The sequence below is a fragment of the Excalfactoria chinensis genome, chromosome 7 (genome assembly GCF_039878825.1).
Source record: "Excalfactoria chinensis isolate bCotChi1 chromosome 7, bCotChi1.hap2, whole genome shotgun sequence".
NCBI lineage: Eukaryota > Metazoa > Chordata > Aves > Galliformes > Phasianidae > Excalfactoria > Excalfactoria chinensis.
The window spans coordinates 34,306,039-34,331,542 of NC_092831.1; the positions used below are offsets into that span (position 1 = coordinate 34,306,039).

Sequence of the window (25,504 nt, forward strand, 5' to 3'; positions counted from 1 at the left end):
TGCTCTCCGCGGCCGGCCGGCCCCGCGCACGCGCCGACGGGCCGAGGCGGGCCGAGCGGGCGGAGCTCCGGCGCCATGAGCGTGCTGATCCGCAACGCGCAGCGCGCCGTGCCTCTGCGCCGGGTTCCGCTCCGTCGCGCCGTCTGCGTGCTGCGGGCCGCCCTGGGCGCCGCACGCTTCGACGTGGCGCTGATCTGCGCCGGAGATGGGCTGATGAGGCGGCTGAACGGCGCGTACCGCCGGCGCCCCGAGCCCACCGACGTGCTGTCCTTCCCCTATCACCGCGTGTCGCCGGGCCGGCTGCCCCGGCCGCGCAGCCGCGACGAGTACAACCTCGGGGACATCTTCCTGGGGGTGGAGTTCATCCGGCGGCACTGCCGCGCCGGGGAGGACTTCGGCGGCGTGCTGACGGTGAGCCCCGCGCCGCGGAGGGGGATCAGGCGGCGGCTGTAGGAGGCCTTGCAGTTTTCTACTTGGTTTTTGGCTTTGGGAGGCGGAAGGCGGATCGGAGCGCTGTCCGGTTGGCCGAGCAATGCGCCCGAGAGAACCTCATGAGGTTCAGCAGTGCCAAGTGCAACGTTTTGCACCTGGCAACCCCCGCTGTCAGTGCAAGCTGGGGGATATAAGGGTGGAGCACTGCCCTGCCGAAAGGACCTGGGGGTGCTGGGGGGTGCATTCAGAGCAGTGCGGTCAGCAGAGCGAGGGAGGGGATCTGCGCATCTGTGTGCTGCGAGACCTCGGCTGGAGCACTGCGTCCAGACGGGGAGTCCTCAGCACAGCAGAGATGTGGAGCTGTTAGAGCGTGTCCAGGGAAGGGCTGCAGAAATGCTCCAAGGGATGGAACACCTTCCCTAAGAGGACAGGCTGTTCAGCATGGAGAAGGCCGCGGGCAGACCTGAGAATGGCCTTTTAATATCTGGCTGTAAGAAAGAAGGAGACAGACTCTTTGGCAGAGTCTATCGTGGCAAGACAAGGGGAAACAGCTCCAAACTTAAAGAGGGGAGATTTAAACTGGATATAAGGAAAAGGTTTTGTTTGTTGTGTGGTGTTTTTCACAATGAGGGTAGCGAAGCACTGGCTCGCTCTCACATGTACTCTCCTGTTCTTGCTTCCCTGTGCAGGTGACTGCAGCCCATGGATTGTGTCACTTGCTTGGCTACCAGCACAACACAAAGGCAGAATGGCAACAGGTACAACAGGGCCCTTGCTGTGGGAGGATGCATGGTGCCCAAACTGCACCAAAGATTTCCCTTTATCACATCTTGTGGGAGGGAGTGGCCCCATGTCCTGCCCATCTCAGAATCACAGAACTGAAGGGACCTACGGAGAACCTGTAGTCCAATGTCCTGCTAAAGCAACCTCCCTACGTGAGGTTGCACAGAGAAGTGTTTGAGTGGGTTTGAGTATCTCCAGAGAAGGGAACTCCAGCACCTCTCTGCACATCCTGCTCCAAGGCTCTGCCACCATCCTGGGCAGTCCCAACAAGCTGGGTCAGATGTTGGTTAGGTCACGCTGCTTGTCACACAGGTAATGTGTCCCTGCTCTGCTCTCTGGCCTGTGATATTCAGCTGTTTCAGCCCCTGTGCACTTCTCCTACAGATGTACCAGAAGGAAGCGGAAATCCTGGAGGAGCTGAACCGGCTCACAGGCACCAGCCTCCGGCCCCTCACTGCTGGCCTCTTCTGAGGGAGGGGCTGGGCCACCACCAGACCACCCCGGACATGGTGGCACACCGCCCTGGCCTCCTCATGCTACTATTGCTGGGTCTGGCCACCCTGGCCTTCCCACCGCATGCTGCTGCCCAGTCACTGCCCGCTGCTCTCCGTGCTGGCCATGCTGCCACCTCGCTGCCCGCCGCCGCCGCTGCACCACGCACTCGGTGAGGAGCAGCCCCACTACACTGGCCCAGGCAATGCTGTCTTCCTGGGTCTGAGCCCCCTCCTTCACTACCTCTGCTCAGAACGTGGGTCTCCTTATATGGTGACCAACAGCACCATTAGGAAGTGATTTTGTGGGTATGTCAGAAGTCTTGTTCACCATTGTTTTGTTTGGGTCGTGTCTGGGAGTCAGCATCATCATAGCTGTCATGTTTTGGGTGCTGCCTGGGGTCTCTTTCTGCCTGCCAACACCAGTTCTGCCTTTCTGGTGGCCTTTTCTTGGTGGCAGAGAGCACTCACCTTTCCTGCCCTGTCCCTCTTCAATGGGTCCTCCTTTATCAGTATTTGAGTCACGGGAATTAGCCTGAATTACTTGTCAGTCATTTCACCCCCTTCACTGCATACAGATTACTCTTCAGGGTGTGCAGGATGCTCAGGGTGTTTGCTTGGTGTCACCTCTGAGTCCTCCCTTGCTGCAGGAGAGGTCTGTGACACAAGCTGGTTGATGATGCCTGCCAGGAAGGCCTTCAACAAGAAGAGAGCCCCTTGAGGTCATTCTTCTTGTACCGCTAGGGCATGCCGTGGTCTCCTTTGCCTGTGCAGTATGCACTGCTCAGCCTTCCCCCTTTCCATTCCTTTCCCTTCCATTGCCTGAGAACCACAAACTTGTGAAGAAGCAAGAATTTTCCTTGCAGCAGTAGAATTGCACCACATATACATGAAGTAAAATAACCTGTGTAATTAATTGCTTTGAATTCTTCCTGAGGCGATGATGTTGCTTTGTTCTCTCTAGGTACCTTCTGTATGATGTAAATCCTCCTGAAGGGTTCAACCTTCGCAGAGATGTCTATATTCGTATTGCTTCACTTATGAAGACTTTGCTGAAAAGTGAAAATTGGGTGTTAGTTCTGCCACCCTGGGGACGTCTCTATCACTGGCAGAGCCCTGACATCCTGCAGGTCCGAATCCCTTGGTCTGAGTTCTTCGATCTCCCAAGCCTTAATAGGAACATCCCTGTCATTGAGTATGAGCAGTTCCTTGCAGGTAAGGTATGAAATAACGCAGTCTGCACTTGACTAAATCATGGAGGTGTTTTCTGTAGTAGTTTGTTTCCACATAAGCTTTTATCCTTATGTATGTGAAATAAAAAATGATACAGATGGCAGGAGGAGGAATGGGAAGAAAACTTCTGGGGCAGCTTGTTCCAGAGTTCTGTCACTCTGCCAGTAAAGAATTTCCTTCTGTAAGGAGTGGCTAATATAAAGATGTTAACAAAGATGATGGTAAATATTCAAAGGTTATACACAAAGGAAAACTCACCAAAGTTGATGCCTTGGCTGGAGAAGCTGGGGCAGTCCTCACTGGAGAGCAGTCTCCAAGAGATGCTGCCTTGGTGGTGGTCAGCCCTTAAATGAGGTCTAGAGGAGGTGGAGTCGAGCTCCACCCCTTCCGGGAGCACAGCTAAATTACTCTCACCTGTGCTCCCACAGCTGACCCAGCACTTGCCTCAGCTGATTAATCAGAGGTTCAGGCTGTGATTTCCCATACTCCTCATGTTCAAATGGAATTGCCTGTCTTCTGGTTTATCCCATTGTGTCCCTTGTGTTGATGGGCACCACAAAAAAGAGCCTCATGACACTCCCCCTTGAGATAATTATAAGTGTTAGTAAGATCCCCTCAGCATTTTCCTCTCCAGGCTGGACAGCCCCAGCTCCCACAGCCTGTACTCACCCAGGAGGTGCTCCAGGCCCTGACCATCTTTGTGGCCCACCGCTGGGCTCTCTCCAGCAGTTCCCAGTCTCTCTTGAACAGGGGAGCCCAGAACTGGACACAGTATTCTACATGTGGCCTCACCAGGGCAGAGCAGAAAGGAGTATCACTGCCCTTGACCTGCTGGCCATGCTCTTTGTAATGCACCCCATGATGCCATTGGCCTTCCTGCCCACAAGGGCACACTGCTGGTTCATGGCCAACCTGTTGTCCATTAGGACACCCAGGTCGCTCCTGCAGAGCTCCTCTCCAGCGGGTCATCCCCCTAACCTGTACTGATGCATGCAGTTATTCCTCTCTGGCTGCAATACTCTACTCTTGCTCTTGCTGGACCCCACAGCGTTCCTCTCTGTCCAACTCTCCAGCTTGTCCAGGCCTCGCTGTATGGCAGCACAGCCTCCTGCTGTGCCAGCCACTCCTCCCAGCTTCATTTTCTTTAGAATTTAACGCCACGTAGAGTTCACCACCACACTGCAAAATCTGCAAGTGTCACAGAGTTCTTCAACACAAGAAATAAAGACGATAAAGGAAGAAAATAATGTCACACCTCTGCAAAGGGCTCTGAAGGACTCCTTGGCCCCTCCTTTTCAGGAAAAAGAATTTTAAACACTGAAAAGATGCAAAGAAATCATGTGAAGGGCTGAACAAAGGCTTGGAAGGAAGGCTTGGTTTTGTTCTGCAGAAGGTATATTTTATCCAGTTTTAAAATGTAGACTTTTGTGCTGATTCATTTCTGTTTGGCACATTAAGTCATACGTGGCTGAGTAGGAGTAACAGGTTGTCACATCCCCTGGCCAGTGTTCAACTCACTCTGAACTTCCTTCCCTTTTTAGTAGGGAAAAGAAGCAACAGAGAGACTCGTATCACATTATTTCCAGTAGATTTTTAACTGCAAGTAATGCTAGTTTACACCTTTATCAGAATGATTTTTTTTCATGCTCATTAATACTTTGCTTTGCCTTCTGCTTAGAGTCAGGTGGACCCTTTATTGAGCAGATTTATGTCCTGCAAGGCTACAAGGAAGGATGGAAAGAAGGAACATGGGAAGAAAAAATAGATGAGAGGCCTTGCATTGATCAGCTTATGTATTCCAAAGACAAGCATCAGTACTACAGGTAACGTCTAGCAGTCATTTCACTTGTCTCCTATTCACCCACTCTAATGGAACAGACTTATGGTTAATGATAGTGTTTGTGAGTCTCTGAGTACACTGGATTTGTTTTCTTTCTAAAACTTGATCAACATGAGAATACAGTAGAAAATACAATTTTAGATAGTCGTTGTGTCATATAAAATAGTGGAAAGGAACTGTCTGGTTTCTTTACCTTATATATCACCTTTCTAGGGTGCACTGCTGATTTGTTTCATTCTGTGCGTGGCATTAATTTCAAATACAAGCCTGTGAACCAAAACCTTTTATTTTCTTTCAGGGGATGGTTCTGGGGTTATGAAGAAACACGGGGTCTGAATGTCTCTTGCTTGTCTGTTCAAGGATCTGCCTCTGTTGTAGCCCCTGTCCTTCTGAAGAATACCTCAGCACAGTGAGTTCTTTTGTGTTATTACATATTGCTGTATGCCATGCCCACAAGCCCATTGCTAGGTGGGAAGAGCAGGGAGAACTTAAAGGCTGTATCTTGTTGTAATGTTTCATCACTAAGCTACCACGGTCCATTAAATTCATTACAAAAGGAATTTATGCTCCAAAAATGCCTAACTGCAGTGCTAACAACTAAGAGGAAATAGCCTTGAGCTCTTCCTAATTCTCTCTCAGGTAGATAACTGTACTTGCCACCCTTTGTTTTCTTCTTCTTCCTTTATGCTTCAGTGTTGTGTTGAGAGGGAACATTGTAAATAAATCATATCCCTACTACTCATCTTGGATCAGAAGAGGCAGTGCCTGATCTCATGTGACATCAATCCCCACTAGTATGGGCTGCATTTATAGAAGGCGTGTTTTGTCTTCCTGTTCTGAAATGCAGAGATGCCACTGGAATGATCAGAGGAAAGGGAAACTCATATGGGAGATGAAGCATGCTTATGTTGTCCCAGTAGCAGAGCATTTCCAGACAGCCATGACCCTGTAGTAACTGCAGAAATGATAGCAAAGCAAAAGCTACTGGAGTACAGGGTAGAACGGGAAAAGGAAATAACCACTGTCTATAAATACATCAGGGGAATAAATCTATAGGAGAACCATGAGCTGTGTAAGACGAAGTGTAGTTTTGCCATGAGAAAAAAATACAGCTAAATGCATGACATCAATACTGTTTAATTGGAATGAGATGAAAGTTCCCCTCAGTGGAGCAGTGAGATCTATAGTACCTTCTGCTGGGAGCAGAGGTAGCAAAATCCTGTTCTTCAGCAGTGGTGGTACAAACGTAGGGGTTAAACTGCAGTATTTGTCAGTGAAAGTGGGAATCTGTATAAAATAGTCCATTAAAGTCCCAGTAGACAATATCAGTGAGACTTATCTTACTTGCATGCTTAATTATTTATTTGGAGTACTCTGTTCAGAAAACTGCAGAACAGTCCAATCTGGAAGAGACCTACAAGGATCATTGAGTCCAACTGCTAACTTTACACAAAACTACCTAAAAAAATTAAACCCTCTGTCTGAGAATGTTGTCCTTGAGCTCTAGCAGCTTGAGGCCATGGCCACTGTCCTGGGCAACCTGTTCTATGCCTACAAAGCCTCTGGTCCTGTCTTTATTACTAAAGAGCAGAGATCATGGAATCATCAGATTTGTTTTGAGTTGGAAGGAACTATAAAAGGCTATCTAGTCAGACTTCCCTGCAGTGAACACAAACATCTATAGCTACATCAGGTGCAGCATGACCTTGAATGTCTCCAGGGATGGGGTACCCACCCATGCCAATGCTTTACTACCCTCATTGTAAAAACAAGTTTTTCCTTATATCCAGTTTAAATCTTCCCGCTTTAAGTTTGAAGCCATTTCCCCTTGTCTTATTACAACAGACTCTGCTGGAGAGTCCAAGAGACCTCAGCCACTCCTCACATGTGCTGCCCTCCAGACCCTTTTGCAGCCCTCCTATGGATGCTTTCCAATAGCTCTATGTCCTTCTTTTACTGTGGCACCCAACCTGCCCCCTGTGCTTGAGGTGAGGCTGCACCAGGGACAATCCCCTCCCTCTCCCAGCTGGCATTGCTAGGTCTGGTGCACCTTAGTGTGTGGTTGGCCCTTCTGGCTGCCAGGACACATTGCTGGCTCAGGTTCAACTCACTGTCAGCCAGAAACCCCAGATCCCTTTCCACAGGGCTGCTCTCTAGCCTGTCCTCCCCTAGTCTGCATGTATCTGCAGGCTTCTTGTGTCCAAAGTGCATATTCTCTAGTTCAGAGGCCCCTTTTCACCAATTTATTTTATCTAGGTATCCATTCCATGTTTTTGTAATAGCTACTATGTTGTTCAGTACTGACTGTGTTGCATCCCAGACATCTTCAAAGTGCTTGGAGATCAACATCAGATTGGCCTCATTGCAGGCTTCTGATACTGATGCAATTTATTCAAGAAGTTGCATATCAGAATTTTAGGCACTGCTGCTTCACCCTTGGTTGAATGGCTTGGCCATACATCAGTTCACTTGTCCTAGCTGTCCCGTATCTATAATGCCCTATGGACACTTTGGTTCTAAGTGTCCTCTGACGAGTTCGGTATGAAAAGAAGTTCCCACATGGGATCTTCCCAGCTACTCCACCTCCCACATAGCTACCAAAAAATTACACTCTCTGTTTCTCTTAAGATGTTATCATATCTAAATGATTGTTAAGCTTTTCATTTTCTTGTACTTTGTATTGGAGGGAAGGCTTTTCATTTAACCGAAGCCCTTTATTTCTTATTGCTAAAATTCTTTTATAGCTTTCCTTACTGGTTGGGTTTTGTTTTGAGTTCCCGGTATACAAAGAACTTACAGAAAACATTGGCTGTTTTCATGGCAGCGAAAAACAAAATCAATTTAAAATTTCTGCTTTTTTGTACTAATACGCTTTTTTAGCACCTGTACATTCTTAAATCCCTTTGTTTACTGTAGGATGCTTTGTTACTTACGTGGAAACCACCTTCTCTGGTTTTTCTCTTGTGAATGCTAAGAAGCTCTAATCTGCTCTCTCTGCCTTATCACCGCTTACTTCTCCCCTTTGGATCATTCTCCCTGTTGACAATCTTATTTCTACAATAGCAGCTACTCTGAGGACTATACAAGGGATTTGTTATTACTTGTTTGTATTTAATTACCACACTGAAGAGTAACATTTATTAAGGAAGGGAGTAGAAACTCACAACACCATTATTCTATTCTATCCTCAGCAGGCTCTGGGTCGCAATTTGCTTTATAGGTCACAGATGTATCCCTTATTCCCCATGCACTATTTCCAAGTAGATCATAGGCTGTGCTTTTATGCTGGCACCTGTATAAAGAAACATCATAATATGAATTCTGTTCCTAAGGGAACTACACTGAGTTTTACAATTTTTAATAGGTCAGTGATGTTGGACAGAGCTGAAAACCTTCTTCATGACCACTATGGAGGGAAAGATTATTGGAATGTGAGTATTCTGCAGTTAGCTTCTCTAGCTTTTCTACTTGGTTTTGATTAAAAAAGAAAAGGTTGGTGACCAATACATGCTTCTGTTCTGCTTTGGATTTTGTTTCTTGAAAGTAACGTATTTTTCAGCAGCATTTGCTAAAGGTGCTCTTCAGGCTGCTGTGGATTAATGTGATTAATGTGTCTTCATGTTTTCTCCCCAAAGATCTAGAGCTATAGGAAGCTGTATTTAGAAGGACACATCTGCAACCAGAACAGAACTGCCTTTGTGTAAATTCTAGTCAGCCTTAAGATGAGATGTTTCAAAAGAGTTCCTGAAAGTGCTCAGTATCATCCTAACTTTCTTTCTGTTTGTAAAATTCCTACAAGTTTCAAGGTAACGCTGAGCACTTTAGGATATCCCACCCAAGGGCCTAGTAAAATAATTGCTATGAGAGCAGTTTTAAGACTATCAAAACAAAGGTAGAGGTTCAGCCATTGGAAAACAGAAAAGATGTGCTTGATATGATTTAAATTTTAAAGAGGAAGTTGTTCTCTCTCATGATGTTATGAAACCAGTTGTGTAGATTACCAGTACTTTCCTCTAAACCATGTCCCTCAGTACAACATCTAAATGTTTCTTGAACACCTTCAGGGATGATGACTCAACCACCTCCCTGGGGAGCCTATTCCAGTGTTTAACCACCCTTTCTGTAAAGAAGTGTTTCCTAATGTCCAACCTAAATAAATAAAGATACTAAACATGGCTGACCACAATATTGACTGAGAAACAGCATTCTGAGAAACAGCTGGATTTATCTCTGTTCACTACCACTCTCTGGGCCTGGCCTTCCAGCCAGTTCTTTACCCAGCCAAGAGTACACCTGTCTAAACCACAGGCTGCCAGCTTTTCCAGGAGAGACAGAGTCAAAGGCTCCCCTGAAGTGTAGGTAGACTACATCCACAGCCTCTCCCTCATCCACAGGGCCATCAGAAGATATAATGGTCAAAGTAGGACCTGCCTTTCGTGAACCCATGCTGGTTGGGCTTGGTCCCATGGTAATCCCGCACATGCTGTGTGACTGCTCTCAAGCTGATCTGTTCAATAACCTTACCTGACACTGAAGTCAGGCTGACTGGCCTTCAGTTCCCTGGATTCTCCTACTGTCTCTTCTTGTAGATGACTGTCACACTGTCAAGTCTCCAGTCACCTGGGACTTACCCATCTTCCTGGACTGCTGACAGTGGAAAGAGGCCTGGCAGTCACTTCCACCAGCTCCCTCAGCATGCTTGGGTGGACCTCATCTGGCTGCATGGACTTATTCCACAAGGAGGTCACTAACTCCTGAACTGTGGGGGGGTTATGTTGCTCCCCATGCAAGATTTCCAGGTCCAGTAGCAGAGTACCCTAAAAAAAAAACTGGTCTGAACAACTTTCTCCAAGGATAGCTTAGCAAAATACAGTATTTTTGTATTTGGTTTTACCACACTGGGAGGATGACCTCATAGAATTAGATGATCTGTACTGTTCATTTGATTTGTGTTCACAAAGAGCACATAACTGGTACAGATTTTGTTTTCTCAGCATTAAAACCACAGAAAGATTTAGGCTGGGATGTGCCCAGTTGGCTCTGCTTTGACAGTGCACTCCAGAACTAGATCTGATTGTTCTGGGCTGTTTCCTGTTGAGGGTGGAAGGTCCCCATGGCTGAAGATCTGTCACCTCACCCACAACTTCGTTGCTCTTGACAATAAGAAGTTTTACCTTATGTCCAAACTGAAGTTGCCTTGCAGCAGTTTGGGCCCATGGTCTCTTGCCATTTTCAGTGCACCTCTGAAGGGCCTCTGTTGTTTATTTCTTTCCTGATGAAAAGGAAGAGGAAGCAAAACTTAGAGGTAGTTAGAAAGGACAATAGCATACATGCAAATGTAACGTAATAGAATAACCAAATACAGAGAGCATCTACTTTATAAAGAGTGTCAGTGGAGGTTCATGCATTCACGTGTTCTCTTTAGGATATGCCTTTGCCAAATGAGCATTCATCCAGAATGGTTGCTGTCAGAGGAATGCTTTGTGCCCAGAAAAAAACTGTTTGGCACTTATGCAGTATGTGTGACATGTGTTTGATGTGGGCATGCATTCGAGGCTGTTTGTTGTTCTCCACAGTGCACTGTACTGCCATGGGTTGTGTATGCACATTTCTGCTGCTTTTTTGGGTATAGCATCTTCATCATATTGAGGGTAAGGTACCTGATGTCTCTACTCAACAGAATCACATTGCATTGAGATAATACAGAAAGAAGGAGAAAGTCTGTCCCTGAACTATAGCATGAGTCTTCTGCAGCAGAGAGTATGTACATCCCCCCTTAATATGAATGTTTTGCTGGAAGATTTGGGGTGAGATTAGAAGGCCAGCGTTGATCTCCTTAAGGATGCTAGAAGAGTATCCTGAGAGCTCTTGTACGTGAAGCTGTCTGCACTTAATCATCTTTGGCTCTCCCTTTTTCTGATTCGGCACCTGCTCTTATTTCAACAGACCCGTCGGAGTATGGTGTTTGCTAAACATCTCCGTGTAGCAGGAGATGAGTTTAGAAACAAGTACCTTCAGTCCACAGATGAGGCAGACAGGACTCACTACAATGAGGACTGGACACAGATGAAGGTAAAATTGTAACAGTTTCCCATAATAGATGGGATAAATTGCTTTTGGTTGCTGTACACTGCAGGGAATATTGGAAGATATGCATGAATCTCACTCTCCCTGCTCAGATCACAGTGGACATACATGTTAATACTCCCCTTTCTGTGTGACATGAGTTACTGTAAGGTATTGAGATGCAGCTGGCTGATCTGACTGTTAGATTTCTGTTACCCTCATTTCACCAAAGGAAACGTAGATCTCTTCTTGTGCTTAGCATCATCTTTGGTTGTAAAGTTCATCTGCAAACTGCCAGTTGTGGGTTTGGTCAAGGAAAGCATTTTTTGCTTACAAAGATTTTGCACCCTAATTTGTCTTGTATGACGCAGGCCTCCAAAAATCAACATGCTACAAATCCACACCTTAAAATTACTTTCTTTAGCTATCAGTGCCTTATCCAGAGATTAGGCTTTAGAATTCCCAGGCTTTTACAGTGTGAATGAATAATAGCACTCTTAAGTTCTAAAATGTACTGATCTTTCTCTCTTAGGTTAAGATGGGCACAGCGCTAGGTGGTCCATACCTTGGGGTTCATCTCAGAAGGAAGGATTTCATCTGGGGTCACAGAGAAGATGTGCCTTCCCTGCACGGAGCAGCAAAGAAAATCCACAGCCTCTTGAAAGCACATCAACTTGAAAAAGTTTTCATAGCCACTGACGCTGTTGAGGATGGTAGGGAAATAATAATCATTTCAGGATCGATGACTTTTGAGAATGAGCACAGCACTATTTTGGTTTTATATCCTCATATGCCTCCATCATTAAACATGAACAGGATTGGACAGCTAGCTGTTTCTTTCAAACATCTGTACTCGGTATCTGTAACGCAAGGGAAAGCACATCACTGACAGCAGAGCAACAGGATCCCAGGCTGCAGTGAGTGAGAATTTGCACAAACACAACAGGAGACACAGAAATAAGGGAAAGAAGCTACTTACCTTGAGAAGGCCTCAGGTATACCAGGATCTCCAGAGAGGCACCTTGACCTTCACTGCCAGCCCTTCAATGAGGTCTGGGAATGGGTGGATACTGGCTCCAGCCCTTCTGGCCACTCAGGTGCATTTCCGAAGCTCCCCTGGGCTGGCCCTGCTTTTCTACTAGGTGCACAGTCACTGCTTCAAGCTGCGACTTCTCATTTCCATTACAGTATCAAAACATTTAGTAGGCATTTCTCACAGGAACTCTGACAGTCTCTACGATGGGAATTCGGAATCATAGAATAGCTCATTACAGCTTCCCTGTAGAAGTGAGAAGGAGACTAGTAGCTGTGTCCATTACACTTCATGCGGGTTTCCTTGACCTGCAAGATGTGCCCACCTTTCACCATGTCTGCCTCCCTGGCTGCAGCCCTTGCTTACTACACTCTGATTTTTGTCAATGTGTGGTACAGTTTGTCAGTAGATGTTGGATTTGCTTGCTTTATAACTGTCCACCCAAAGCTTCTTTAAGCACTAACGTTTTATGACAGCAGCAGATGGCGCTTATTAACATAAGTGTTTGTTTTTCCTTGTTTCAGAGATTGAATTGCTCAAGAAACTGGTGCCTGAGATGGTGAGGTTTGAACCTACCTGGGAGGAGCTAGAGCTGTACAAAGATGGGGGACTGGCTGTGATTGACCAGTGGATCTGTGCACATGCTAGGTAGTACATTTGATTTTCTCTGGGCCTAATTTTACTGTCACAAACCTGAATATTGATTTTGACCCAGATACAGTTGTTGCAAATCTCTTACTGAGATTTCATGGGACTGAAATCTGTTACTTGTGCTTGGAAAACAAATTGGCTTCAGAAACCCATTCTGATTTTTTCCACAGGTATTTTATAGGCACCTCAGTTTCAACATTTTCCTTCCGGATTCATGAGGAAAGAGAGATCTTGGGATTTGATCCAAAAACAACCTACAATCGATTTTGTGGAGAAAAAGAGAAAAACTGTGAGCAGCCAACTCACTGGAAAATTGTATACTAGCATGCAGAGAAATCCAAGGACTTTATATTGATGAGCTCAAAAGAAACAGGAAAGTCTATGGGGAAAAAACAGCCTGTCAATGAAACTAGAACTCAGCCCTCACCTTCCTTCTATGATTCTTGCTGTTCACTTTCTTTGGAACACAAGCAATATTTAACCTCGTATTCAGGCACTGATGGGAGCAAAGAAAAGGAAGTTAGCCTTGGATTCAGTTCTCAGTGTAACTGTGGTGACAGGACAATACTGGACACTGCACTGGAGATTGGAAAGGCAAAGCTTTGCTCTGAAATCATCAATTAAGTCAAAGTTCTCTCTGAGGAGGACATCAGAGTTTAACATCTACAGGTGTTTCAAATGGAATATTCAATATTCAAATGGAATATGCGTGGCTCTGTTAAGCTAGAAAAACTTCTCTCAGGAAGAAGTTTGAAGAGGCGAGGCAGGCACTTTTCCTAAATCCAGTTTTACTGGATTGTAGCTCCTCTGTTAGTGGACCTTTCCCTTACTTGTTCCTTTGGTTTCTATAGGAGTACAGATATAGTCCTTACACAGCGTGCACTGGGTGTTTCATAGGTGCTTCCAGACAGTGAGATTGCTTTCATCTGAGCGATTGCAGTGAGAGCCACAAAGACATCTCAGACAGCAGTGGCTGCAGCTCTCCTGTTTTTACCAGCTGTTTATTTTATCTCTGTGCAGCAGCTGACTCTCGCTTGTTACTAAGTGAGGAACCAAGCACTTCAAAGCAGTGCCTTTGCCCATGAAGCTAAGTGTTCTCATTCAGCCTGCATGCCATGTAAAGCAGTAGGGATATTTTACATATAAGGAGTACCTCAGTTCCTTAATAAAAATAAAAAGCTTTCTAGCACCATTGTGTGTTGTGTCCATTCTTACTACTTCCTAACTCTGCATTTCACAGTTTCAAGACCTGTTGAATTAGCAATGGACTCCAACATAGGAAAAAAAGGGACAGCAGTGGTTTAAATGGGAGGATTTCCTTGTTTCTTAGGTCCACAGGGTCTTGAGTCACACCTCTTCCTTGTCTTTGCAGTTAGAATATACGTTTATACAAACACAAGCACGTACATAAACACATACACAATAGTCTGTGTACCATGACCCCATGGCTTCTCTTTGCAACCTGTACATATATATGTACTACTACGAGCTGCCCTGTGATTCTTTGTTGTCTTCTGCCTCTGCCTGCAGCCTCCTGTGTGGAGAAGTAACTAACTAAACAGAGCAAATCTTGTCTTTCCATTGCAATGGAAAGCTTAGTCAGATGGCATGTATTCTTGGCAGTAATACTGCTAACATTCCATTTTTACAGTAGTTAGACTTGCAGATTGGGTTCTCTCTGTCTTGGAAAGTTGACCTGTCCGTGGCTCAGCAGAGTTTTCCTACAATAAGCAACTCACATCACATGAGTTTCACCCAGTTTTAAATCTGAAGGCACACACCTGATATCCCCAACCTTTTGCATCACCCCCTTAACGCACTCAGGTCCTTGCGCAAAGACAATCCCAGAAACGGGTTTGTCTTTTCCCAAGGATGGAGCAACTCACACTGCCTTCCCCTCCTACTTCCCTGCACGCGCTTTGGAGACTTTATCTCCTCCCAAAGGCTGTAAGTCTGAGTAGGACCAGGATGGTTGTCTTCTGGTGCAAATTCTGCCAGTGCCTTCTGCTAAATTGGCATCCCAGAGTCTCCAAGACCTAGCACCCAACATCCTCAGTATAAGCAGTCCATGATATGTTGTATTAGACTTGCACGGACAAAGAAAGATGTAACGCAACAGGCCCTCCCCTGTTCGGTCATGCATATGTAGATAGGGTCTCGTATATGTAGAAGGTGTCATGTATAAGGTGTAAATGAAATAGGAAACCTATATAAGGGACTCACACAATCTAATAAACGCCATTGTACCGCTCACCATATTGGTGTAAGGACCAGCGTGTAATTTGGCCAGGGGCCATCAAAAGCACATTACTGAGGGACATGACTCTTAAGGTTACCTGATTAAGGTAACAATGATAGCTCTCATGCCTTCCAGAAGCTTGTGGGTAGCCATGACTTGCCACAGTGCAGCAGTACAGATGAGTCATCACTGCCTGGGATGAAAATATTGATGTCAAGCTATGATATATTGGTGCTCACATACTGAATCACTGAAGAACAGCAGAATATTGAGCAAGTGGACCAGGCTTTAAAAACTGATGTGGATCTGCTGTACCTGGACTGGGAACATAAGAGTGAGCTGTCTGTAGCTTGATGGGCTCATGAAACATTAGAATTTGTCAGACCCTTCTTGTCATTGTCCTACATCTGCATGTGATACTTGTGCAACACTTGTAGTGCAACAAAGATAAGAAAGGGTCTGGAGACTAAGTCATATGATGAATTCAGTTGGTTTGTTCAACTTTAAGGAGGCTGAGGGGCGACCTCATCACAGCTTTCTCCAAAGGGGGAACAAAGGGAGAGATGCTGATCTGTTCTCACTACTCACCACTGATGGGACCCAAGGGAGCACTATGAATCAGCATCAGGGGAGGAGATCAGGTTGGATAACAACAAAACGTTACTCACCAGAAGATGGTTGTGCAGTAGAACAGCCTCCCCAGCAATGCAGTCACAGCATCAAACCTGACAAGAGTTCAGGAAGCAATCAGAATATGCTCTGAAAGAAGGAAGGATACAAGGATGGTAACAGATATCCAAAAGGATATTTATGAAGAAAAACTCACTGATAAGAATACCTTACACTAGGAAACACTGACACTATCACCACCAGGGAGCAGTCTCCAAGAGATGCTGCCTTAGTGATGGCCAGCTCTTAAATGAGGTCTCCAGGAGGTGGAATCAAGCTCCACCCCTTCCGGTAGCACAGCTACATTACTCTCACCTGTGCTCCCACAGCTGACCCGACACTTGCCTCAGCTGATTAATCAGAGGTTCAGGCTGTGGTTACCAATTTCCCATACATGCTCTTAGGCATAAGCTTTAATTTTTAGGGAGGTCTCTGTGCAGCCTGGAGTTGAACTTGATGTTCCTTGGGGATGCCTTCCAACTCGGGATGTTCTATGGTTCTATGATTCTGTGTTCTCAGGAATCTCTGTGATGGCCTTTAGACCTGGAAGTGTTTAGGTATAAAAATTCATACTTTTATATACAATACAAAAAATATATGCAAAACGTACAGTGTAATGTACATATATGGTTGCTTCAATATATTGTGAATGTGTGTTTTATGAACAGATAAACAATCTGGTGACGGTACATAGGTTGCTCTGAAAGTAATGCTTACTATTTATTTCGTTGGGAACTACAACAGATAAAAAGGACAGAACAGCATCAATTTGACGGAGCAAGTTCCCAGAAACTATTTTTCAGCACAATCACTACCATTATCTCTGCATTTTCACCAGAGATGAGCAAGAGTGTGCACACTGCACTCATAAACGTCTGCACTAGAGGAGGTGACTCACTGTTGCTGTCATCACTGATGAAACACACCTACTGCCTCACTGTGGTCACCTCCCCTGCTTGGTCTCCATAAACATTCAGCAAGTGCCAGTGAATGACAATGGCTGTAATTTTTCTGCATGAAGGAATTCAATGGCACACCTTTGCTTCATCAGCACTTCCATGTCAGACACCATTTTGTCACAGTGCCCCTCTGCTGCCATTTGTCACACAGCAACAACATGGAATGGACTATTGGTGGCAATGTTCAACCTTTACTGCCATACTACCACCATCTGCCTCTGATATCATGGGCCAACATAATGAAATAGGATGCATTACTTTCAGAGCAGCCTTCATGTATAGGTATACATGTATACATTTGTATGCTCACATATAGACATATATATATAGAGAGAGAAATTAAATAGGTAGAAATAAAAACAGGAATTAAATGGATAAAACGTTATTTACCTTCCTTCCACTCCCCTTTACACTTTTCTTTCCCCTTCATCGTCCCCTTCCCTTGACTTCAAAACTGAAGGACCCTCCCCTGAAGCCTCATTTGATGTGGTTGTGGTGGAAGTGGTTCAGGGGCACTGCAGGGATGCACCTGGGCACAGGGCTAAGAAGAAACCACTGTCTTTCTGCCTGCTCAGGATGTGACGTCAGCTGTGGTTTATCAACCTGCAGTGTCTGTCAGGCTCTGGCTTCCAACACATCACGGGTAATAATGGCCCTGGATGACACTCCTAGAGCCAAGGATGCGTCTGAGTCTATAGGCTGCAGGTCTGCTGCCAGGACAGGGCCTGTCCCAGCTCCCACTCCTGGCAGGAACCCTCAGTGGGGCTCTCCAGGGAGTACAGTCAAGCCACCACTCCCAGAACTGGTCTCTGGCCCTGAGCAAGGTCCTTTCTGGTGCTCCCATGGGTAGCAAGGCAAGGGCTGATCCCTTCCCGACTCGATGCAGCCCTGGTGCAGTCCTATCCTCATTGTTCCCGCAGCACGTGGGTGTTTGGACTGTCACATCTTGAGCTGTTGAACTTTTCTACTCAAGAAATGCTCAGTGTTCCTGCGGGGTGCAAAACTGACAGATCCACCTTCCCCGCAGCCAGAGCTGCACCATGTTGGTGCCCGCCAGAACAAAGTGACACCCACAGTGGCCCCAGTCCCTCATATATGGTCATAAACAGCACTGGAGGAGTTCATTGGAGAGCTGAGTAGCGTCAGAGGGGAGATTACTGCCGATAATGTCTAAAAAGGTGCCTGCTGCTTCAATTGGCTGCTGCTGCTTCTGGGCAAGTATTTGTAGATATATATTGCTCTCCTGTTGTGAGTGTTCCCAGGAGTCCCCAGGAGCTGTAGCAGGGAGTGGAGCACAGCAAGGCTGTGCCAGAGGACAAGAGGCTCAAGATGGGGACCGCCGTACTCCTGTCACCTCAGGTGCTGTGGTTACTCTTCTTTGTGCAGCCGTACGGAGGTAAGTTCTCCTTCCCTTGTCCCACAGTCCAGGGGAAGCAGGCACCAATGGGGTCACTGGGGTCTCTCTGGGAAGCGTCTTCCCAGGGTCAGACAACAGGAGAAAGGACCTCAGGGCCGGGGAGAATGGCCGAGCAGGGCAGAACCCAAACCCGTAGTGCGGGGCTCAGCACTCTCCTGATGAGTCCCATGTTAATGTTCAAAGGGGTTGTGGAGGTGAGGCTGGCAAATGGAAACACGAAATGTGCCGGGAGAGTGGAGGTGAAATACAACAATGAGTGGGGGACCGTATGTGGCGACTTCTGGGACATGAACGACGCTGCAGTGGTGTGTAGGCAGCTGAACTGCGGGTCTGCTATAGAAGCTCTTCAATACGGATACTATGGGCCAGGATCTGGTCCCATTTGGATGGATGATGTTGGCTGTAATGGCAATGAGACCGCACTGTCTGATTGCACACACAAGGAAAAACATAACTGCTATCATGGTGAGGATGCCGGAGTTACATGTTCAGGTAAGGGACTAGCCTATTCTCCATTTCTGTGGCCAGTTCAGGTGAATCAAGGAGCAGGTGCCATAGAAGGCCTGGTGTACCACTTGTGGTGATGAGCTGAGACTGTCAATTGCTGGTCCCTGGGGAAGGCCCACTGTGAGTCGCAGTGTACTGGCATCCTCTCTGGCCCTGAGGTGGCTCAGCCAACCCTTGGTTGGTGCCTGGGGTGAGGAGATGAATCCCCTACATCCCCGCCATAGTGTCTGCTGGTTCCCATCTGTCTCCTCCTGATCACCCATCACAATGACAGCAATTAAAGTGGCCACATAAGTCCCTGAGAAGGGTATGAGGTGGCTGGGAATGATTGGATTGGGCTCTAGCAGGCACAAATCTCCTGGCCAAGGCAAAGGAGCGGCTTGGAGATGAGCTCTAGGACCACTGTCCTACCCTCTTCCTGTCCATTGGCTGGGGACACATGCAACCAGCACTGCATTCTGGCCCTGGATGAGGACCCCTCCCCAGGCAGGCAGTGGAGCAAGGGCTGATGCCGGCACTGACTGCAGGAACAACCAAACCACAGCTTGGACACTTGTGGCGTCCCATACAATAGCAATGCCCCAACAGCCCGAGGCATCTGGGAATGGGGAACTTTTCTGGCAGCTCCAAGGGGTTCCTTTGCCTTGCCAGAGCCTGGCAGGGCAGAGCAGGCTGAAATATCTGCAGTTTCTGGGCCCATTACCCACATGCTGTGCTCACTGCAGTGCTGGGGGCTGGGATCAGGCAGAGCAGGGAGTCCAGGACAGGAGAAGTTTGCCTGAGCAGTGCCTGTGGCTGTGGGCTTTGGAGAGGAAGAAGTCCACAGCTGCAGGGCTGGTTTCTGAGCAGCAGCAGGGACTCCCTGATGTGTTTGTGCCACCAGCACCCACCAAGAGGTGCTGGGATGGCTGTGGGGCTCTGCATGTGGCAGCCTTGGAGATGAGGTGGGACATAAGAATGGAAGTGCCAGAGAGCTCACAAGTGTCTTTGGCTGCCCCAGGACCTATTCGGCTTGTTGGAGGAGACAGTGACTGCTCAGGTCACGTGGAGTTCCACGATGGAAAACAGTGGAAATCTGTCTGTGACTCACACTTTGGTCCGAAAGCTGCTGATGTTGTATGCTGGGATTTGCTGTGTGGCAAAGCCCTGCTGTTGCCCAGAGAAACTCCTTTGGATGAAGAAGTCAGTCCCATCTGTGACAGAGACCTGCATGTGATGAATTCATCTGTCCTCATCTCCTGCCTCAAGGAATCCTCCACCAACCCGTCCTGCGCCCACCCAAATGGCACTCATGTCACCTGCACAAGTGAGGACTCGGAGTGGGGTTGAACATGGGGTTGTGCTGGAGACAGGGACGGGGTGTGAGAAGTGAATGAATGTGGTGGTCTTACCACGCTGAAGTAGTGCAGAAGAGAAGGGCACAATGTCCCATTGGCTTCTCCAGGTCCTGAGAAAGCCAGAGCACAAACCCTCCTCTTCTGTTCCCAGGGTACACAGGGTTCAGGCTGGCAAACAGAAGCACGGAGTGTGCAGGCAGGGTGGAGGTGCAGGTGATGGGGACCTGGGGCACCCTCTGTGCCTCCCGCTGGGACCTCCCGGACGCCCACGTTCTCTGTCGTCAACTGGGCTGCGGGTTTGCGGAGGCCATTCCTAAAGGAGGGCATTTTGGGAGTGGAAGCGGCCCCGTCTGGAGTGACTGGTTCCACTGCGATGGGAGCGAAGCCCACCTGGCTCAGTGCCCGGTGACTGTCCTGGGGGCCTCACTGTGCTCTCATGAGGATGATGCTGCTGTCATTTGCTCAGGTGTGTGCTAGAAAAAACGCTGTGCTAAATCCATTGGCCCCCGTGTGCCCCGGTCATCCCAGGCTGGGGCCCTCACGGCAGCACTAGGCCGCAGCTGCCCCTGGAGAAGCCCTTCAGGGTGCCAGGCTCCTCTGCTCTCCGCAGGCCTCGCTCAGCCCGTGTCCCTGCGGCTGGTGGGCGGACGGAGCCGTTGCGATGGGCGCGTGGAGATCTTGTGGCACGGGACATGGGGCAGAGTGCTGGATGACCAGTGGGACATGGAGGAAGCCAGAGTGGTGTGCCGGCAGCTGCGCTGTGGAGAGGCGGAGGGAGCCTACATCCCGCCGAGGGCCCAGCGAGGGACAGGCCCCGTGGGGCTGCGCGGGGTGCGCTGTGCAGGCCACGAGGCCAACCTGAGCCTCTGCAACACCTCCCTGCCCGAGGCCACGGGCATCATGGAGGACGTGGGGGCCGTGTGCCGGGGTGAGCGGCGCTGCACGTACGTCGCACGGGCGCAGCCGTGCACAGACAGGCAGGCGGCCTCTGACGGCCGGGGCTTCTCCCCGCTGCAGGGAGCTGGCGGGTCCGGCTGGTGGACGGGGGCGGGCGCTGTGCGGGGAGAGTGGAGGTCTACTACCAGGGCCAGTGGGGCACGGTCTGCGACGACGCCTGGGACTCGGCCGACGCCGACGTCGTTTGCCGCCAGCTGAGCTGTGGACGGGCCGTGGAGGTTGCCGGCTCTGCCCGCTTTGGGGAGGGCTCCGGGCAGATCTGGCTGGATGGAGTGAACTGCTCCGGGACTGAAGCCGCTCTGTGGGACTGTCGCGCCCAGGCCTGGGGACGGCATGACTGCGGGCACAAGGAGGACGCGGGAGTCGTCTGCTCAGGTCTGTGCTGGGAGCAGAGCTGCTGGCCCTGGGCCGGGGAGGATGGGGAGAGCGTGCGACCGAGGGGCCGCTGCCCGACGCTGTCCTGGGGGTGTCTGCATGCAGATGTTCTGTTTGGCCCCCCTTGGGGGGATCTGGGCAGCACGGCCGCTCCGACAGCGAGTGGGGGTGCACATCTGGGACCTCTCCATCCTCAGGCGCAAAGGGGACTTATTGGCCGTGCTCCTGAGTGTGCAGGGAGCCCAAGAGTACAAAGGAACCTGTGCTTCCTGGAGCTGGACCAGCCTGTTTGTCCCGGGTCTTTCTTCCTCACAGAGTTCGTGGCCCTAAGGCTGGAGAACAGTGATGGCTGCTCCGGGCGCCTGCAGGTTTTCTATAACGGGACGTGGGGGAGTGTTTGCTCCAACTCGATGACTGATGACACGGCGCCGCTGGTGTGCAAGCAGCTGGGCTGTGGGGACAGCGGGACCCTGGAAACAAGCTCACGCTACGAAAAGCTTTCTGGCATTGCGTGGCTGGATCACATCGAGTGCGGGAAGAGCAATAGATCCTTCTGGCAGTGTCCTTCTGCACCCTGGGACCCACAGTCATGTGATGACCTGCGAGACGTGACCAACATTGCCTGCAGTGGTAACTATGAGCCACACTGGCACCAGTGCCACCCCAGCTCCTGCCACCTGCTTGGCACAGAGAAAGGGCCTGGAGGGGCTTTTTCTGCCCATGCCAATCCCTTCTGCTGCTGGTGGCAAATAGGCCGCTTCAGCTGTCAGAGCCACACTTGCTCATCAGCAGTGCCCAGGGGAAGCAGAGGCAGCTCCAGGGGAGGTCTCAGAAGAGACCGGACAGGCTATGAGGAGTCTCCCCTCCTGCTGCTCTGTGATCCAGGCACTCTGTGAGGATGAGTACTCTGGGTCCCTCTGCAGTGCCATGTACATCCTTTCTGTGACTGGGGTTCAGCTGCTGCTGTGACCGCAGTGAGGTGTAAGACAAGCCCAGCTCTGCTCTCTTCTGCACAACCCTCAGCCCCTTCACTACAACGTTTGTTTCTGCAGGGAGACAGCCAGAAAGGCCTCTGGTGGCAGCATGCCCCAACTCCACCACGTGCACAGGTAAGAACAGCTTCTCCACATGGCTCCCAGCCTGGCAAGGCTGCCCCAGCTGTGCTGGTGCCACATGGGAAGATTCTGCATCTGCAGACAGGGAGAAGATCCGTGTAGTGGGAGGGAAGGACAGCTGCTCGGGCAGAGTGGAGGTCTGGCACCACGGCTCCTGGGGGACAGTGTGTGATGACTCATGGGACATGCAGGACGCTGAGGTGGTATGCCGGCAGCTGGGCTGTGGCCCTGCAGTGTCTGCCTTGGGTGAGGCTGCATTTGGGGAGGGTACAGGGTTCATCTGGCTGGAGCAAGTGGAATGCAGAGGGACGGAGCTGTCGCTGCAGGACTGCTGGGCCCGGCCTGGAGACAGCGGTGTCTGCCGGCATAAGGAAGATGCTGGAGTGCAGTGCTTAGGTGAGTGATGGAGCTGGCCCTTCTTACTCGGGTCCCGCCCACAGTCCTGAGCAGACCAGAGCAAGGCCCTGGACACTGTCCCAGACACCCTGCCCAGCCCCGCAGGAGGGACAATTCAGGTGGCACTTGCTGGAGATGTGTGCCAGGGGGTTCCCTGTTACTGTACACACACCCTCTGCTCTGCTCTTCTCCTCTGCAGCTTCACCCAGGATGACAGCATTCCCTCCACCAGCAGGTAAGGCGTCCACCCCTGGGAATGGGCCATGCTGTGACCCACAGCCACGGGGAGGAGTCTCTATCGGGGTGTGAGATGCCCAGGAAGAGCTGCAAGGCTGTTAGGGATGGGGAGGGGCTGTAAGGTGCCCAGAGGATAGGAGCTGCTGCATCACCCAGCCCCTGGCCCCCAACCCCTGCTGCCTTGCATGACTGGGGTAAGGGCTGGGATGTACTGTCCCTTTTCTCTCCAAACCCTGGTGCATCCACCGCCATGTTCCTTCCCCTGCAGATTTCCCCCAGGGTAATCCAACTGACAGAGTGAAAGCCTCCGTGCCTGTTGTCATCTGCATTATCCTGGGGGCTCTTCTCTGCCTGCTCCTGGCCCTCCTGGCTGGGCAAAGAGTCAAGGCACAGCGCAGAGGTAGGTCCTGTCCCACTAATTTTGGGGGAGATGCCTCCTGATTGGGCTGGCAATGATGGGGAGTGTCAACAAGGAGCATGGGTAAAGTTTGGGAACAGGAGCATGTGCTGCTTCTTGTCCCACAGCACTCCACTGACAGCCCGGACATTGGGCCCCAAGCAAGTAAGAGGTGGGGAGAAGCCAGAAGCAGAGGGAGCTAATATTGGGGCAAGGGAAGAAATAACAAAGCAACACTGGTAGGGATGGGAGTAGAGAGGAGCCAGCCAAAGATGTTCCACTGTCTGCACTATGGCAGCAGTGGAGGAGGCTCTGGGGCAGAGCAGGTGCTAGGAGGAGCATGGGATACAGTGCATTGCTCTGTTGTCCGGCTACTGTGTTGTGTTGGGCACAGTCATGCTATGGACCTGAGGGGCAGAGAGAGGTCAGCTCCAGGGGTCAGCAGTGGGATCTAACACAGAGGCCAAGGAAGCATGAAGGCTGTCTCTGACAGGTTGGTGTGAGGCTAATGCTCTCTCATACCAGGTTGTTATTCTCAAAGGGGATGTGGCAGCGATGCCCAAACAGCCAGCCCTGGGCTGGTCCCAGGAGCAGGGTGTGGGGAGAAAAGCAGAGTCCCATCCCTTTCTACCCATCCCCAGGACAGACTTTCCTTTGTCCTCAGGCTCCAGGAGAACTGAGGAGCCCTTCCCTGAGGTTGTGTATGAGGAGATCGGATACAGCTCTGCATGGGAGAAGCAGACAATGTTTGATCACTCAGGTGAGTGCAGGCCCTTTGAGGGCACATCTGCACGGACCTTTCCCTTGTCCCTGGCCCCAACTGCCCCGCCAACAACAGTCTTTCAGCTCCACCACCTGCACATTCCCCGTCTTGCACCTCATGGAATGTTACTTCTCACTGTCACCAGATCCCTTCTCCTTCTAGACATTGCTGTCGTGCCCAGAGGTGATCCAGAAGATGGCTACGATGATGCCAAGGAGGTTCCTGAACGTGAGAATGATCCTGACTCTGGGCAGGGTCACTTGGAAGCGCCCAGGACACAAGAGGAGGGAGAGGAGCCCAGGGATGCAGTCAGAGGTAAGAAGGAAACGAGATGCAGCTCTGCTAGTTACCACATACCGTTCCCTGTCTTAGGTGAATTGCTGCAGTACCATGAGCCCAGCCTCTTATGATGGGGAACCTGCCCAGGGACATTTCCTTGGAGGAAATGGGTCTTGGACATGGCCAGTGAGAAAAAGGAAGGAATGAGATGGACAGCCCTGAAGAGGTATCCTATGGAACAAACCACAGCGCTTGTCTTACTGCTTGCAGGGGTGAGTCTGCACTCCCAGAGAAATAGTGGAGGCTCTGGAGCAGGTGGAGATACCTTGTCCTTGTTCCTGAGGAGCACGGGCTATGATGATGTTGAAGAGGTGACTCTGGCACATCCCGATGGGGATATGAGCACTGTGAAACTGGAGAGGGGCACAGAAGGATCCCTGAGCCCCGAGCAAGGAGAACCCATCTCTGCCATGAACCTGAGTGCAGCTGCAAAGGAAGAGAAGCTGGTGCTGCTTAGAGAGCTGTGAGGTCTCTTTTTGTTCCCATGGGCAGCAGTAGTGTGGCATTTCCTCTAGTGTTATTACCCTGTTTTTGTATCATGTCTATATTTGTTTTTATTAAAACACCTTGGAAGTTTTGACCCAGAGCCGGTGCTTCACTGCCCATGTGTCAGTTGGATCTTTGGGGCTGGTCAAGGGAAGTAGAGCACAAAGACACAGTGATGTGTAATGGGTATTTTGGTGGGATAGTGGTACTGGGTTCAAGCTCTGGGGCTGAGAGCACGTGGTGCATGGGGACTATTCCTGCTCACAGAGACATTTCCATCACTCCTCCCAGAAGGAGAGTTTCAAGCCAAAGCAGCTGTCTACAAGGTCTCATGATGCTCCTCTGAGGGAGGGTCCTCCTGCTGCCTTTGACTTTTAACAGGGGGGAGAACGTTTCCTTCTTGTTTTGGGAGACAGAGGAGGAAAAAGACTCTTGAGAGGAGATGTAAGCTGCAGCCTAAGACCATTGTCCAGCCCATGTTCTGGAGAAGGTTCCATCCCAGAGCTTGGCCAGATTTCCATGGAAGAGATTTTGTGTTCCTCTCCTGAAGCAGGCACTGCTAGAAACTGAGCCAGGGTCAAGGATTTCACCTGCCACAGAACAGATGAGCAGAGAAACCTCTGCCTTGGGAGCTAAGCAGGGAGAACTGTTTGACTCTTGGGTAGGACCTGGTACCCAAACTGCCATCTCTGCTCCTGCTGCCAGGTCTCCACATGTTCCTTTGCTGCAGTCTGGAAAGCGCCTTAGGTGTTCCCCTGCTGGGAACAGCCACAACTCAACAG

At 49.6% G+C, this 25,504-nt stretch overlaps 3 protein-coding genes and 1 long non-coding RNA gene across 5 annotated transcripts; 3 read left to right on the forward strand and 1 right to left on the reverse strand.

Annotated features, from left to right (window-relative positions):
* The first annotated feature begins 75 nt into the window (after nucleotides 1-75).
* Nucleotides 76-1,721, forward strand: YBEY (ybeY metalloendoribonuclease). Its single transcript, XM_072341358.1, has 3 exons — nucleotides 76-411; nucleotides 1,122-1,190; nucleotides 1,600-1,721. The coding sequence occupies exons 1-3, from the start codon at nucleotides 76-78 to the stop codon at nucleotides 1,684-1,686; spliced, it is 492 nt and encodes a 163-aa protein (XP_072197459.1). The 3' UTR covers nucleotides 1,687-1,721.
* On the forward strand, nucleotides 1,722-12,853 carry POFUT2 (protein O-fucosyltransferase 2). The gene is made up of 9 exons (XM_072341356.1): nucleotides 1,722-1,879; nucleotides 2,671-2,921; nucleotides 4,618-4,762; nucleotides 5,078-5,188; nucleotides 8,144-8,210; nucleotides 10,726-10,851; nucleotides 11,378-11,558; nucleotides 12,403-12,526; nucleotides 12,700-12,853. The coding sequence occupies exons 1-9, from the start codon at nucleotides 1,722-1,724 to the stop codon at nucleotides 12,851-12,853; spliced, it is 1,317 nt and encodes a 438-aa protein (XP_072197457.1).
* A 2,012-nt stretch (nucleotides 12,854-14,865) lies between these two features.
* Nucleotides 14,866-15,648, reverse strand: LOC140254624 (uncharacterized). 2 transcript variants are annotated; one of them, XR_011904270.1, is made up of 3 exons: nucleotides 15,612-15,648; nucleotides 15,437-15,527; nucleotides 14,866-14,961 (listed from the first exon to the last, which is right to left on the reverse strand). It is a non-coding gene; the product is annotated as an uncharacterized lncRNA (long non-coding RNA). The 2 variants fall into 2 exon arrangements; XR_011904269.1 differs by having other exon boundaries at nucleotides 15,437-15,493; nucleotides 15,607-15,645.
* Nucleotides 15,649-17,917: 2,269 nt separating this feature from the next.
* Nucleotides 17,918-24,703, forward strand: LOC140255158 (antigen WC1.1-like). Its single transcript, XM_072342488.1, has 12 exons — nucleotides 17,918-18,305; nucleotides 19,321-19,626; nucleotides 19,809-20,123; nucleotides 20,268-20,585; nucleotides 20,675-20,989; nucleotides 21,305-21,619; nucleotides 22,042-22,098; nucleotides 22,186-22,500; nucleotides 22,700-22,735; nucleotides 23,006-23,137; nucleotides 23,799-24,212; nucleotides 24,447-24,703. Exons 1-12 carry the CDS (start codon nucleotides 17,918-17,920, stop codon nucleotides 24,701-24,703), a joined length of 3,168 nt encoding a protein of 1,055 aa, XP_072198589.1.
* The last annotated feature ends 801 nt before the right edge of the window (nucleotides 24,704-25,504 follow it).

Excerpts from the sequence above, each read along its gene's own strand:
- YBEY (XM_072341358.1), top strand. The coding sequence starts at position 76 with ATGAGCGTGCTGATCCGCAACGCGCAGCGCGCCGTGCCTCTGCGCCGG. Across the intron at positions 412-1,121 it reads ACTTCGGCGGCGTGCTGACG|GTGACTGCAGCCCATGGATT; the intron begins GTGAGCCCCGCG and ends TTCCCTGTGCAG. Across the intron at positions 1,191-1,599 it reads CAAAGGCAGAATGGCAACAG|ATGTACCAGAAGGAAGCGGA; the intron begins GTACAACAGGGC and ends CTTCTCCTACAG.
- POFUT2 (XM_072341356.1), top strand. The coding sequence starts at position 1,722 with ATGGTGGCACACCGCCCTGGCCTCCTCATGCTACTATTGCTGGGTCTG. Across the intron at positions 5,189-8,143 it reads CTGAAGAATACCTCAGCACA|GTCAGTGATGTTGGACAGAG; the intron begins GTGAGTTCTTTT and ends AATTTTTAATAG. Across the intron at positions 10,852-11,377 it reads AGGACTGGACACAGATGAAG|GTTAAGATGGGCACAGCGCT; the intron begins GTAAAATTGTAA and ends TTTCTCTCTTAG.
- LOC140255158 (XM_072342488.1), top strand. The coding sequence starts at position 17,918 with ATGGCCGAGCAGGGCAGAACCCAAACCCGTAGTGCGGGGCTCAGCACT. Across the intron at positions 20,990-21,304 it reads CGCGGGAGTCGTCTGCTCAG|AGTTCGTGGCCCTAAGGCTG; the intron begins GTCTGTGCTGGG and ends TCTTCCTCACAG. Across the intron at positions 22,501-22,699 it reads TGCTGGAGTGCAGTGCTTAG|CTTCACCCAGGATGACAGCA; the intron begins GTGAGTGATGGA and ends TCTCCTCTGCAG.